The 15,279-nt window shown below is 39.2% G+C and overlaps 1 protein-coding gene and 1 non-coding gene across 2 annotated transcripts; one reads left to right on the top strand and one right to left on the bottom strand.

The window, feature by feature from the left end:
* The first annotated feature begins 3,266 nt into the window (after nucleotides 1-3,266).
* Nucleotides 3,267-7,294, top strand: LOC126605121 (protein PSK SIMULATOR 2-like). The gene is made up of 13 exons (XM_050272485.1): nucleotides 3,267-3,600; nucleotides 3,716-4,012; nucleotides 4,263-4,588; nucleotides 4,687-4,779; nucleotides 4,864-4,957; nucleotides 5,041-5,134; nucleotides 5,274-5,371; nucleotides 5,534-5,603; nucleotides 5,826-5,929; nucleotides 6,004-6,120; nucleotides 6,253-6,329; nucleotides 6,490-6,534; nucleotides 6,637-7,294. The coding sequence occupies exons 2-13, from the start codon at nucleotides 3,761-3,763 to the stop codon at nucleotides 7,136-7,138; spliced, it is 1,872 nt and encodes a 623-aa protein (XP_050128442.1). The 5' UTR covers nucleotides 3,267-3,600; nucleotides 3,716-3,760; the 3' UTR covers nucleotides 7,139-7,294.
* Nucleotides 7,295-7,769: 475 nt separating this feature from the next.
* Nucleotides 7,770-7,877, bottom strand: LOC126606101 (small nucleolar RNA Z279/snoR105/snoR108). The gene has a single exon (XR_007617123.1). It is a non-coding gene; the product is annotated as a small nucleolar RNA Z279/snoR105/snoR108 (small nucleolar RNA).
* Between the last annotated feature and the right edge of the window lie 7,402 nt (nucleotides 7,878-15,279).

Here is a 15,279-nt window from a genome sequence, read left to right as displayed (position 1 = left end):
CCAAGTACAACCGGATTATTTGTACCTTCTAGCTTGTTTGCCGTTTGGCGAAAATGATCACAACACGTGTCAGATCTCAACGGTCTTGATCTAACGATATTCCTAAAGCACCGGTCTGATGTAGTTTAGTTTTTTAACCAAAACGGTCCTGATGACATAACTCCTTGTTAGAAGTGATATCTGTTCACCGTTAATCATTTTTGATATTCTGTGAAAAAATAATGTTAAATAATGATCAAAATAAGAAAAATACTCTCAATTTAATAAGCAATGGCAAAAATGTTTTGACAAAAATTCAGGATATTTTTGTCATTTTATTATTATTTAATGGAGATTTTCATAAAATGATTGACAGTGGACAAACTCAGGGACCACTTCTATCGAGTTCCAACTCTTAGGGACCAGAGTAAAGAGTTATGTCAATCTCAATGATCGTTTTAGCTAAAAAGTCTATCAGTAATTGAGCACACTTCCACTCTTACTCCATAATTTTCATAGGGTTAGGGCAATTGACAACATTGGCCTTTAGGAAAATAATAGACTCATTTGCATAAAAGAAAGCATAGGATCTCCGCGATAATCAAGCATACAATCGCCATACATTTGTGCCATCTGTTGGTATATATACATTTATTTGTCAATTCTCGAGTCTAATAGTATGAGCTTGTAACTAAACAAACTTTTAAAAATGATTGATTGTGTGAGGAGGTTGAGCTTAGCTTTAGACCAACGGGGCATCCTACTCAGCATGAATATGTAGCAAAGAAACATTTCTGAGCTGATTTACTACTAACAAGTTTTCAAGTGGCATAAACTATAAAGTATGTTGCAAGAATAGTATGACCACAAAGATACCTTCAGAGCCAGAGGATTCTCGCCGGATCATTCAATCACATTCGTTCATCGTACATCGTGTGGTCAGAAATTATTTTAAATTATTTTATTTAAAATTAAATATAAACAGTACCTAATAAAAACTGACCACATAATGTACGATGAACATATATGATTGAAAGATCCCCGAGATCCTCACAAAGAGGATCCGAGGATCCTCTCTCCCTTCAGAGAACCTCTACCAAGTCAGCTAAAAATAGTCATACCACCAGGGACATCGAGGTTGACCTGATGCCCGAAGATTGCGTCAATAATCCACAACCATAAACCTTTGTATCGCACTTCAGGTTGGCTCGGACCTTCCTCACCTCTTGACCACCAAACACTAATTCCTGTTTAGAGAGATCGTTAGAAGCTCATACCTCCCAAATCTCACGATTTCATATTCATATTAGATCTCATAAACACTTGTCACAATGTCATGGTGCCTCATTCAGACTGGCAATATACAACTGCGCAAGTATCCGACGATCTGCCATCTCAAACTGTATGGAGAAATTCTTTGGTGGTCAATGAAATTTGGAAATTTGCCTACTCCATTACTTCTCTATAAATAGCCAAACTCCCTTCGAAGTAGACGTTTCTAAGTTTCTCCTCACTTTGCCTATACCAAAATCCTTCCACTATACTAACTTTATCATCGAAATATTCAAGTCAAATTATTGGACTCTTAATTCCAACTAACACATCTTGCAATCAATAAATTTGTTGAAACTACATGTAGGAACTTAAAATATAAGAGAATCTACAAGACTAAATGTTCAGCGAGCTGTTCAGGGTTGGATGATGAGTTTGGCGAGGCGATGTTCGGTGATGGGCGTGGATTTGTGCACATCGAGATGCATTGTTCTGGCAGTGGGGTCTTGTTGGTATGTCTAGTTGGCCCTTTTTTGGCTTGTTTATGTTTCTCGTTTCTGGGTCTTTTGTTTGTAAATTTTTTTGCGACAAATGTCGATAGCCTAGTTGTTTAAATGTAAAATATTGTAATATATTATGGAAACGTAAACGCAAGGCAAGTATGGAAGCCGAAACATGTCCAAATCTCGATTCAAACTTCAAACTTCAAAACCAACTTGTAGTCCAACATTGCAATTAGCATCTTTTAAAAAGGGTACATCTTTTCCGTCTGTCTTCATGTTTTTGGCACTTTTTATAATTAAATCCTTTTTAATCATCAAATCGTTGACAAATCAAACTTTGCCTTTAAAATAATTTAAGATGGATTGATATTTAAGTCACCATACATTTTTTATAAAGGAAAACTAATGGAAAGGGCTTGAAAACTTTGAGTTTTAATGATAAGGACAAAATAAAGGGTAAAGTGAATAGTACCAGGATTGACTTTTTAGTGTAAAAATGTGGTTTTTCGTTAAAGTGAACAGTACCGGATGTTTTTCGTTAAAGTTCCCTTTTTATAAAGACGTCTAAAACAGTAAAAACTTCTAACGTGTGATTTTTTCCGATTCACCCTAAATATGTCACCTTGACATTTTTAATGTGTGATTTTTTAAACCATCTTGATACTCATTCAAAGTGATGCATTGCACAAGGTGACATATTTAGGGGAGGATAGTCGGTAGTGATGCCTGACTATGTTTTTTTCCCAGCGAATCAGATTGAATAGAGTCATGTAGAACCAAAATACAGGATGTCACTGTTTTTGTAAAAAAAAAAATAGGACATGCTATCCACATACCTCATTTTACTTCTCACACACCCTTTGTTAATTTATGTCCGTTGATCTTCTTCAATTCATCCGATCGGACGGCAGAAAATTAAAAAGATGTGTGAGAAATAAAATAGGATGTGTGGATATCACAAAAAAAAAAATGTCTTCTGGTGATGTGTTCTTCCACCTCCACAAACGTTTTATGCTTTTTCGAGTTTAATTTTCTTCGATTGTGACATGTTTACTTGACATGATTGAGGGAAGTACGGAATTAGAGAACATTTTGCATGATTCCGTCAATTCCGTCAAAATTTGTTAAAAGGTCTCCTACGTGGCTTGAGCGGAGCCCACTAAGTTGATGACATGTTGGCCACATGTGTACCCTGATGCCACCTCATCTCCCTCCCCCAAAAGAGCCCAGGCACGTTCACCGTTGCCAGCGCCGGCGACGGCGTCGATGCCTTCCTCTCCCCACGCAAGAGGCAACAAAACCCAGACGCTTGTCTCGTAAAACCTCAGTCAATTACTAAAGCCGTAAATAAACGCAGTCGCGTAGTAAAAGAGGTAAATAGAGGAAGATGGCAATGACACGTCAGCCAAGAGAGAGGAAAAAGACCCGGACAGAGAAAGTAGGCGGGGACTTTGACATTTCCCTCCCCCGGGCAATCACGCATCCATTCATTCATTCCTAATATCAAATTGGGTGTTTATTTCACATTTCATATCCATCATTTTTCCATAAATTCAAATCCAATTTTCGCAATTTCATACCAGTCAATATATTCCCACTTCCCACGAGATTTCCGCTTCTTCCGAATCACGCGTATACATTCCCTTTTCTATCCTCCTCACCAACCCAAAAAAATCAATCAGTCCCGCAGAAAATTCTCGCCATTTTTTTTTTCAGTCAAACATTTTGGCTCTAGAATTTCTACTCTCTTTCCCTTTCAGCTCTCTGCATTTGTGTTCTTTAATTGATAACGTTGTTTGGTTGCTGAGAAAATTACTGGGTTCTCGAGAATCATCTCTGCAAATAGGTATGTTGGTTGGTTGGTTTATGTTTTTCTTTTTTAAATTAATATGGTGTTTGGTTGCTGAGAAAATTAAGAAGGAAAATCAGAGCTTGTGAACGAGGTTTGTTTACTTATTCAGGTGCAGTTGGAAAGCTCTTGTGGGTTTTTTGAATTGGGGCAAACGATGGGTGGGATGTGCTCGGGCGGGGTGTCTGCTAAGGAAAATCCCGATATTTACGGAGGGAAAAGTTCGGGATTTTCCGGGAAACTCCAGTCGATGAAGACCATCGGCAAGAACAAGGAGAATTCTAATTCCTCGTTTTCCGAAGGAATTGCTCCTTGGAAAACACCAAATAGGTTCGACTCCGGCGAACTGCGGTCTTCAATTTCCCGCGAATTGAAGCCCTCAACTCCCGCTAGGACTGCTACTAGCAAGGTATCGATTGCTTTAATTTTTTACTAGAATGTTTTCGGGGAATATTGATCGATGTATTTTTTGTTTGGAACTTGGAAAATGTTGGAAGTATTTTCTCAATGCTTCTCCGTGAAGCACTTATACGACCCATAGACGCTTTTAAGTTTTTATGTCAAATGTAGTCAAAAGTGCATTTGGTGGTCAGAAAACACTTTTAGCCATCGTAGAAGCATTGTGGCATTATTGCTTTAATTTGTGTTTTCTATGGCAGGTCACCCCGAAGAACTCCTTCATAGGAAGGGCTGGCATTGTTGGCCTGGAGAGGGCAGTAGAGGTTTTGGATACGCTCGGCAGTGGCATGTCAAATTTGAATGTCAATAGCGGATTTCTTACTGGCGGGGTGTCTAAAGGCAATAGGATCTCTATATTGTCGTTTGAAGTAGCTAATACAATCACAAAAGGTGCAAACTTGTTGCAATCTCTATCGGACAAAAACATCCAGTTCCTAAAGAAAGATGTTCTACCTTCGGAAGCTGTACAAAACTTAGTTTCTAAAGATATGAAGGAGTTGCTACGCATTGCCGCTTCTGACAAAAGGTTGTTGGTTGTTGTAGAGAATAGGTTGAATTTAGTTGAAGCTATTCGTTGCCTCTTTGTTATCTTGACCTTTTTTTTCGTTGCATGCGCACCTGCAGGGAAGAGCTTGAAGTTTTCTCACGTGAAGTAATAAGGTTTGGAGACTTGTGTAAAGACCCACAGTGGCATAGCCTGGGTCGATACTTCTCAAGGTGTGTAGATTCATGAGAATTATGCTGCGATTATATTTATGATTTTTTGCCATTTTTAATATATTCGGTGAAATTGATTTTCAGACTAGATTCAGATGATGATTTAGGTTACAAACAGCTACGAACAGAGGCGGAAATGACAATGCAGGAATTGACCTCTCTTGCTCAGAATACTTCTGTAAGTTGCAGATTCATAGTAACCAACAATTTTTATATATTTGAGTCCAACTTGAAGAAACTAATTTTTTCCGACATTTGTAGGAATTATATCATGAATTAAATTCACTGGACAGATTTGAACAAGATTACCGGAGAAAGCTAGAGGAAGCAAAAGCCTTGAATCTCCCTCAAAAAGGTTAGGCATGGAATTCGATTTTTGTTGTTGGTTTGCTTTCTGTTCTTGACTTTCAGTGAGTGTCATCCTTTGAGTATTTGAATAGTCTAGTTTATAACATCATAAGACATTTCTGGATACTTTCTCTTTGTAATTTCAGGAGAGACTCTGATGATGTTGCTAAGTGATGTAAAGCAACAAAGAAAGCTTGTAAGTAGCTTGAAAAAGAAATCTCTTTGGGCTAAAAATTTGGATGAGGTACTATCGTGAACCGCTTTTCAAATTGCATAATCGTTTGCTACCATTTGCAAAAAAATTTCAGAGCAATGCAGGCAATGGAAAGATGTTGCTGTGGTAGTTCATTATTTGCCTTCGACAGGGCACAATAGGATTTCATTAGAATTCATTTTCTCTTTGCAGATTGTCGAGAAACTTGTTGATATTGTTACTTATATACATCAAGCAATCTTGGAAGCATTTGGACATAATGGTAGGAGCAGCATCTCACACCGATATCAAATATTTAGTGGATATAGAATAGTTGGTCATTATAACTTTCTTCATCCTGCCTCAAGGAACTTAATGATCAACTTGAGCTTGCGTTATCACTCCGTAGATCACGTGCTCACTTTTGATATAGCTGGCAGTTTCATTTCCCGCACTCTCTAAAATGCGCTATTTTAATCTTGTACATTATGATTGCTTTTTCCAGGTGTGACTTTGGTTAGAGTGGAGAAGAGCACGGATCCTCAAAGACTAGGAGTAGCTGGTCTTGCACTACACTACGCTAACATGATCAACCAAATTGATAACATTGTAAGCTTAATTCTCTATTCCATTATATTGTGTTTGCAAAATAAAATGTACTCATGAATGATTAATCTTAATAGGTGTCCCGACCAACCTCCCTCCCTCCAAACACAAGGGACACATTATATCAAGGGTTGCCAAATAGTGTTAAACAAGCTTTACGGTCCCGATTGCAGACTCTTGATGCCAAGGAAGAGGTATCACAATGCATGTTACACATACATTTGTCATTATTTTATATTGTAGATTCCTCATTATGGTTTCGGTTTTCTGTCTTGGAGCTTCAGCATGCCAATCATCTTATCCTTTTTCATGTTGCGTTTCTGCAGCTCTGTGTTCCTCAGGTCAAGGAAGAAATGGAAAAGACTCTCCAGTGGCTTGTTCCAGTTTCCACAAACACAAACAAGTATGTTCTGTAGCATGCTAATCGGAAATTGCTTGCAAAGCTTTGCCTTCGTTTGTTTTCATTCTTTTAAATCAGACTCTGCCAACAATTTTGTTATGCATTGCCGTTACTGTCTTACATTCACTAATCTTTGTTCTTCTGATGTTGCAATTTGGGGCAGAGCACATCAAGGTTTCGGGTGGGTTGGAGAATGGGCAAATTCTGGGTCAGTCCTCTCTCTCTCTCTCTCACTCTCTCTCTCTATATATATATATAATACAATTGAAGGGATAGAGTCCAATTCTAACGTTTGTTTTTCTGTTTTCAGTACTGAGTTTGGTAAGAATGAATCCTCACAAATTAACCTGATCCGCCTCCAGACGCTATATCATGCAGATAAGCAGAAGACTGATCTCTACATCCTTGAATTAGTGACATGGCTTCACCATCTTATCAACCTTGTAAGACAAGGAGATCACGGTTTGAAGCCCTTGCATACAAGGTCTCCAACTCGTAAAGGGTTGGATATTCACTCCAAGATGCAGCAGTTTTTAACCAAGACATACTGCACCAAGCCCCAAAGAATTCAACTTTCGGAAGAAGACCGGAACTTATTAGACGAGGTCATGGGGAGGATGAGAAGGGTTCCTGGAATTAGTAAAAGTCAAGAATTTTCGATTACCAAGACGAAAAGAAGAGGAGTTTGGGCTTTGAGCAAGAGCACAGGGAGTTCCCCTACGAGGGAGCTGGGTTCAAGAGGTAAAAACTTGGATCAGGATCAGCCAAAGATTAATACCTTGGATGTCATGGACGGCTTAGATTCAATATAGTGAGTCTTTACTTTCGAGTTTTTAATCAAATTCTTTTACAAATATTATATTTCTCTTACAAATATTATATTTCTCTGTGTATAGTTTTGAGAAGAACAGGCTTATTGTATATGCAATTTTTTTCACCCCTAAAGTGAGGGTGACGCTTAAACCTAATGATTGTCGTTATATTAGTTTAAATCTCAAGATTCATGTTTTAAATCAGTTATATCAAACTAAAGTTACGACAATTAATTGGGGATGAGCAAAATTACACTGTATTGTAGAAAATTTGATGTGATACTAGAACACGATCACATGTATTAGCTAATATTGTGTTATTCATATATGGTTTGTACCCATTGACTCCCAAGTGTTGGTTGATCAGATAAGATCCAAAGAGATTAAACATCTTTGGGCTTATTCGATATGGGTTTCTGCACGAGGATTGGATTTAGTAAAAACACTTGCACTACGTTAGAATATATTTTTTACACGTTCTTATTAAATCATGAAGGCACCATAACAATTATCAAACCAAACACTAGAAATTAATATAAAAAAATAACAGTTAATTAATCGAGTGCATTTGAATTGAAAAATGAAACTACTGAAAATTAAATTTGGTAAACGTTGAAAATAAAATAGACTGGGGATCAGATGGTATAAGAGGAGAGTGCCCAATTGTCGTAACAGGCTTTGGGGCAGACACCCATCTCTCGCATTTTAATTTGCGAATTATGACCACTCATCACATCCCGTTTCTGCCTGAAGGATCATGCATTATCATAGCTCTGTCCCGTCCTGTTATACACACCGCTTCAACTAATCTTGTGCTCCCTCGTCGATGTGGGATGCCCCCGTGCGTTCTCTCATAGGTTAAACTCTCCAGATCCATCTTCCAATACATTGGAGCTTTGTTTCGTGAGTTTTCAAACGTGGGACATGCTAACGTGGGACCGCACAAAGACATTTATTCATGGTGGAGTGCATTGAATAGGATCACATGCCTCAGGTCACATGCCGGAGATTTAACTTCATAAGGTTAATTTTCGATGTGAGACATACTTCAACATGGTCCAAACTCTGTGGTGCTGGTGCGGGCTGTTCGACCAAGACACGATAGATGGGACCAAGAGCGGATGGTGGGGCTTGAATGCGGGAGTTTTGACTTTAGTGTTTTTCTTGCTTGTGCGTTTTAAGAGAAGTAACTATGTCCGTCCAAACGAGAATAACTTACATAGAAGACAATCCTTAATACCATGACGTAGCATTTCAATAAAATAATATTGAAAACTCACGTGACAGTGACCCACCCATACGTAGGTGATAGAGTGATCGCAGGTGGGAGGTTTTGAAAGTGTGGCATGGGTTTGTTGGTCCTTCCAGGTTGACCCATTCACTTTCCTCGTCATATAAATTGATGTTGTACAGAAGGTTGAAATCCAGAACTTCTTTTAGGGTATGTGTTGACAAGGGTTTTACAAGATTTGAGGGATTTATGTCAAGCTATGAAGAAAGGGATCATAAAATGTGACGTGAGTTTGTAGATAATAACCCCAATTAGGGTTTTGCAAATCTCTTCCCCGTACTTTTGTGATGTCTATTTTTTTCATAAGTTGGACATTAATCCTTTAAATTTTGTATATCCTCATCCAAACATACTCGGAAGTTTTTCCGGTTGAGACCTCCACATCCTTGAACTTGTGTTAACTTGTTGGTGGGCCAGCCCTGTAAGCCTTTGGACAGAGACTGATTAATTATTAAGTTTTGTTTGGACCTGTTTTAGAGTTCATGATATATAGGCCCAAACAGAAATCCTCTAAAGTTGGACTCACAATTATGACGTCTTACTCCGTACAAGCAGCCAATCATCGTATGTTGCCAGTGCTACTAGACCTGTCATTTTTCATCCGATCTATTAATCCGACCTGACCCGATCCAACATGATCCATTAAAATTAGTATTCGAGTGAGTGATAAACGGGTCAGGTGGTTAACGAGTTAGCCTGTTAATCATCCGTTAAATAACGGGTCATTTGGATGAACTCACGAAACCCATTAACCACCCATTAAGATCCATTATTGAGGACTTTTGTGTAATTTCAATAGTCCTGATAGAAAACCTCAGGTTCTTCACGTCTCTCTCTCGCACCATCGCATGCTCTCTAAGACATAACCAGTTTGCTATCTTTCTTAGTTATTCCATAAGTTTAAGCAGCTTTTATTTATTTAATTATTGTTTGTTCAATTCAATTTATTTTCCTGTTCATAATTTGTTTGCTGGTTTGTGCAAAATCTGAATCTTGCTATCTGTTTCTGGGTATTTTCTCAATTGCCCAATTGGGTCGAGTTCTTCATAACCCAGATTCCATTTTTCATTTCACTTTCAATTCTCCGTAGAATCAGTTCCAAAATCTCACATCCCAGTTGGGTTTCTTGAAAATTTGAAAAATCAGACTTGGGATTGTTGAAAAGTTGAAACTTTATGGATACCCTTCTTGAAAGATATGATGTTTCCATGGAATTTTATTAAAATTTGGCTACTGACTTTGTCAAACTTTTGAATTCAGACCTTCCCAAAAGTTTCATTAAAATATGCAGTATGAAGATGTCTCTGCAGTTTTTTTTTATGAAATGTAAAAAAGAAAAAGAAAAAAGGTTAACGGGTTGAAACGGGTGATCCGTTAGCTTAACTGGTTGAGTTCAGGTGATCCATTAGCTTAACGGGTCGGATTGAATCCGACCCAAATCCAATAAACCCGACCAGTTTACAGGTCTAGCCAGCGCAAAGTTTGCAATGAAAAACACAAGATCTTGATGGTGCCCTTTTTTAGCAAAAAAGGCGAACTGTTTTAAAGGATTATCTGCCACCTCACAATTTAACGTTAATTTTTACACTAACATTAAAACATTATATCCAATACATGAAGTGGCATATAACTCATAAAGAGTCGCATTAGCATTTCTCTTAATTCTCATATATGTCAGTGTATTCAAAAGAGGTCGCAGTCAATAACATGACGTCTCAATTCAACTAGATTTCTAACATGTAACGCAGCACCGCCCAAATTTCATGTGCGTCGCAAATACAGGGCACATCGTCCCCATTTAGCTCTCTGCTCGTCCCTGCTTAATGCTAAAGAGAGAACAAATTAAGATTCAAGAAACTGAATTGAGAAGTGCGCACGTACTCAAAAGCCCAAAGGATCGGAGCAAGATTCGGAGAGTGTTAAAAAAGCTTTACGTGGTTTATATGGTTTTGTGTAGTAAATCGAGAGAGTGCTGGTCTCCTCACGTGGAGGTGGGGAAGGGAACTAGGGTACGTTATTTTTGGCTTGGAGATCACAAATGCATGCCGTAGTCTTTGGCCGCCCTTTCTCTGCTAATCCAACACCTTTCCCTTCCATGCACATGCATGCATGCGTTCTTGTTTATGTTAACATTTGATTTGATGGGTTACCTGATTTGTATACGTTGAATTTTTATCATTCTATGTAACATTACATACCAGAATATTATACCTAATACAATGAACAGTACAGACTAAATTAGACATAGGAGGGAGCGATTACTAATCGCCAATTAGCAAGGCCGGTCTTGAGTTTTTTGGTGATGGGGACAAACGCATAAAATGTGCATTCTCAATAAATGGATATGAATAAATATGTAAAAACGGTTGGAACTCAATCGAAGTTGGGTGGCTAGGCCCTCATGCCCATATTAATATTGAATCTAAAATTAATTAGCTACATGATGACAATATGTAGTTTATTTGAATTATTATACCTTTTTGGTATAATTTTGCAAGGCGCATTTCAAGTGTCATACCATTTAAACTTAACATGTTAACAACGGGTACATATTAGATGATGAAGCGCGTGTATAACTTGTTACGATACCTTATTAATTAGAATGTAAGCATTCCACGAAAAATTAATTGGCCATTGAACAAACATGCTCAATACTGTTAAAATTGTTAAGCAATGTTTCACTTTTCCCATGAAAAATTCACCCTCCGCACAAATCAAATTTACTACTGTTGACCCTAGAAATTACAAAGCCTACGTGGCGCGCAGGCCGAGTATATTCTAAGCTAACTACGTCCTTCGGTGATTGCGGGGCGTGCCAACTCGTCGGCCGAGGCTCGGCCGAGGAGTAAATTTGATGATGCTGCGTTGGGTCGCGCTACTGACTTCTGCGTCTTGCGATTGCGGCCGAGAAAGGAACACGTCTCGGCCTCTTGGGTTCTCGAGCCTGAAGACAAGGCTGCTATGTCTTACAAAGTTCACGAACCGAATTCGGCTTGCAATGTGCCGAATGTAATAACTGTGACACCTCACCTCGCCGAGAAGGCTAATGAGATGACCTCGACCAACAAGGATTCGAAAACCCTTCTCGACCGAGACTTGGATAGGTAATCGACCGTTCTCGCCGCAGTGCTGTTGATGCCAACGGAAGATACTGCGAGACCGACCGACTCTACGGTGACAGAGCTATCTATGCCGACTTAAGATATCACCGGTTGCTTCCACAGTGCTGTTGATGCCAACGGAAGATGTGTCAGCGAAAAAAGGAAAAGAAAAAGATCTCAAGTTGTGAGAGTTTGCGCAGGGCAATTTTGTATTGATTTTGTGGGGGTCTCCTCTGATGTTGCTTGTGCTCTCGTATTTATAGAATCAAAACCCTTAGCCGTGCTGTAGAAATAAAGTCGTGGACATCCAATCGTCTCTGATGATAAACCACAACCATCTTTATCCCAATCAACAATTGCCGAGCCATCAGGTAAGATTACATTGGATAAAATGGCATATGCCATCTTTTATCTCATATTTCCACGTGCATGAGTCCAAAATAAACAGCACCTTTATTGGTTAATTATCCAAGCACCTTTATTGGCTAATGGTAATCTGATCCCATCTTTATCTCCATTATATTTACATAAATGCATGGGAGATAGTCTTCCAATCCTTCACGTACATGCATAATACCAATCTCAATCTCAAGCTGGACTCTTGCATTTTAAACTCCTGATTTCTTGGAGATCGCCCAAATTCAGTAGTAATACCTAGAAAAATATTAAAATTCAATAATCTAGAATCCGCTCATTCAACGGCCTCGATTGTTCGGGCTGATTATGTAATTTTGGGCCTAAACATTGCCCCCCAGTTTTCTTAAGCTTCGGCTCGCAAGCCGAATGATTAAGGAAATTAAGTCGCTCCAGCTAATTAACTGGGGCCGAGAGAAACTAGGTAGCCGAGAAAACTGGGCCGAATACACGCATCAGCCGAATGATTAAGGAAATTAGTCACTTGTGTCTGGCTCTCAATCGTTCGACATGTTACTCGGCCATCCACTCCATTTATCCAAAAGAATGCAGAGCCGATAAACACCAAGCCGAAACAAATCCATAATCGGCCCTATTTAATAAACACAGTTGAAGAACTCTCCGTATCGCCGAAAATGAAAATAATTCTCGGTAATCAGAATCCCACCGAATGGGTCTTTGTGGCAGAAACACATGTTCGCAATTGGACAACGTTTTCAGATAAATGCCAACAAAATGGCTTCGTTAAAACCAAGGACATACTTGATCAAATCTTGGCCTATTCCTTCCAACTTGAAATGACGTTGTCGACTATGCATATCTCTATCATATTGTCATTCTTTTCTGACTCCCAGCTCCACCGAATGCAGTGAAATAGGATTTTGACTGTGAATCTAGTCTTGCACTTGATTCGAGGAGAACGAACCCTGACCGAACGAAACCTCCAATGTCTTTTGTGTGAGGAACCCAACGAGCCATGCATGCTCTTCCATCCCTTGCCTTCCACGGATCATCTAGCCGAATGGCTTAGGAAATTAAGTCTTGTGCCCAACAAAATCTCGTGGTATTGCCGAAGAAAATAAAATTTCTCTTGGCAAAAGAAGAACACACGACGTTGTTAAGAATCTCTAGTTGAACTTGGATTTAGATTTAGGATCCTTGACAAACTCTAACTAACAAATGTTTCGTCGAATGGAAAGGATAGCCCACGTGAGAACCTGGCTTTCTAATATTTACTTATGCCACCGAGTGGATACTTGAGAAAATGCCACGTGGGTCGAAGAGGCCTACTTCCTCTCGACCAGAGTAACTAATAATCTTCCCAGCCAGTCGGTCATCGAACTGATATCACCAAAATAAATGGGGTCGAGGGCCGATAAACCCATACAGCTTTGACTCAGCTGCATATCATCGAGATTTAATGGAAGGATGAAATCCATTCTATTCATAAACTCCTCTCGGCCAAATCAATATTTGCCGAGTCATCACCGAGAGCCATCGTCTAGCACCCACCATCGAATAAAGATTTTCCAAGCTCTACAGAAGAAGTCTTACCAAAGTTATTGTCAAAGAAATATGGTCGAGGACAGAATCCTCTTTCTAACTTGGGTGAAGGTTAGACCGGACGTGAACTGGATCGCAGGGGAGCCGAGACCGTTGGCCTTGTAATGGATGATGTCTTAAACAGACATGGTGGCTAGGTTCAAACATCAATTCATACCCCCAAATCATGTATCTTTATAGGTATGGTCGCTGAATTCCGAGGAAAACAAATAAAACCACTTTACTTCGTTCGGTCGTAAAAAAAACCTTTGGACGCAACCGAACTCGACGTACTGAAGCCATGCTCAACCACATATACTGGGTAGCTCGGCCCATGCGTCGGTAATACGAAACCAACTCATTTCGGAGATCATCGTTGAACATCAAAACCTTTTCAATACATGACTTGGCAAAAATTTGATGGACCTGCCGAGCTTGGTGAGAACCGTAACAAATTGGGCCGAGGTTGACGATTCGGCCGAGACTCCAATTTGTATTTATGCCGAGATTGTTGTGTGATTGCATGCATAAAGCTGCCATGCACTCATTTTGAGCCGGCCGAAAAGCTAATATATATATATAGACACATTCGGCCAAAAGCTAATATATATATAAACACCCTTAATGATTTTTTTTTTTTTTTTTTTTTTTTTTTTCGGCCAAAAGCTAATATATATATAAACACCCTTAATGATGTTGGCTTGAAATAATATATATATTTGGATTCTTCAGTGTTGTTGCCCCCTTTATTTTCTTACGCATCGGCTTGAAAGGCCGAATGGTTAAGAAAATAATTTTTATTTTTATTTTGTAGCAAAAGAAAACAAAAGTGGCCCTACTATAAGTGGAGGAGGCCAACGATGTTTTATTCCAAGCCGAAGGCTTTTTGTATCAAAACTTTCACTTTGAATTTTTGCAAGGCCGAATAAAAAAATTTGCCCAAATATTTTTGACTCGGCAAAATATTTTGCATTTTCGGCCGCCGAATGTGTGGAACAATTATTATGCCCCCCAGGCATAATTTCGGCTTTTAATTCAAATAACTTAGCCGAACAGGATTTCTCCATATCGGCTTTATTGCCAATAATCATATCAATTGGCGTAGTTTCTCGGGCTAGGCCAATATCTCGGCCTCGTTCGTCACTGGAGCATTCTTTTGACGAATCTTTTTCCAAGTCAATTTTTGTATATAGCTTAGGGACTTGAATTTTTTCTTCTAGGCCTACTATATTTTCAGTCTCTACCGAAACAACAAGTGGCCTTTGTTCTTCGGCCAAATTAACAATTTTCTTAGGCCGATGTCTGATTACGGCCGGAGCAAAAAATTGCCCCCCGGCCTTTGGGCCTAACCATTTTTCAAATGGAATTGATCTATAATCAGAAATGTAAGGAAAATTTTCTTCATCTAGCCAGGCATTAAATCGAGCCCTGTCTTCATTTACCCATTGCCCTTGTAGGATAATAGGAGCTTTTATTTTCAACATGCAAGCGAATGACTTTTGCATCTCTCTATGGCCACGAAGAGCTTTTTCTGCTTCCAAAGATTTTTTACATTCCTCATTATGTTTTTTCAATTCCTCCAGGAGCTCGTACAATCGGCTACGTTGAGCCAGATTAGAATCTTGATATATCATATGAACTTCGTAGTATAGCACTGGGTCCCACTGGGCGTGCCAAAATGTTGACCCTAGAAATTACAAAGCCTACGTGGCGCGCAGGCCGAGTATATTCTAAGCTAACTACGTCCTTCGGTGATTGCGGGGCGTGCCAACTCGTCGGCCGAGGCTCGGCCG

The sequence above is a fragment of the Malus sylvestris genome, chromosome 15 (assembly GCF_916048215.2).
Source record: "Malus sylvestris chromosome 15, drMalSylv7.2, whole genome shotgun sequence".
Lineage (NCBI taxonomy): Eukaryota > Viridiplantae > Streptophyta > Magnoliopsida > Rosales > Rosaceae > Malus > Malus sylvestris.
Note: the sequence above shows the minus strand (reverse complement) of the source record. Positions and strands in the feature narration are given on the sequence as shown.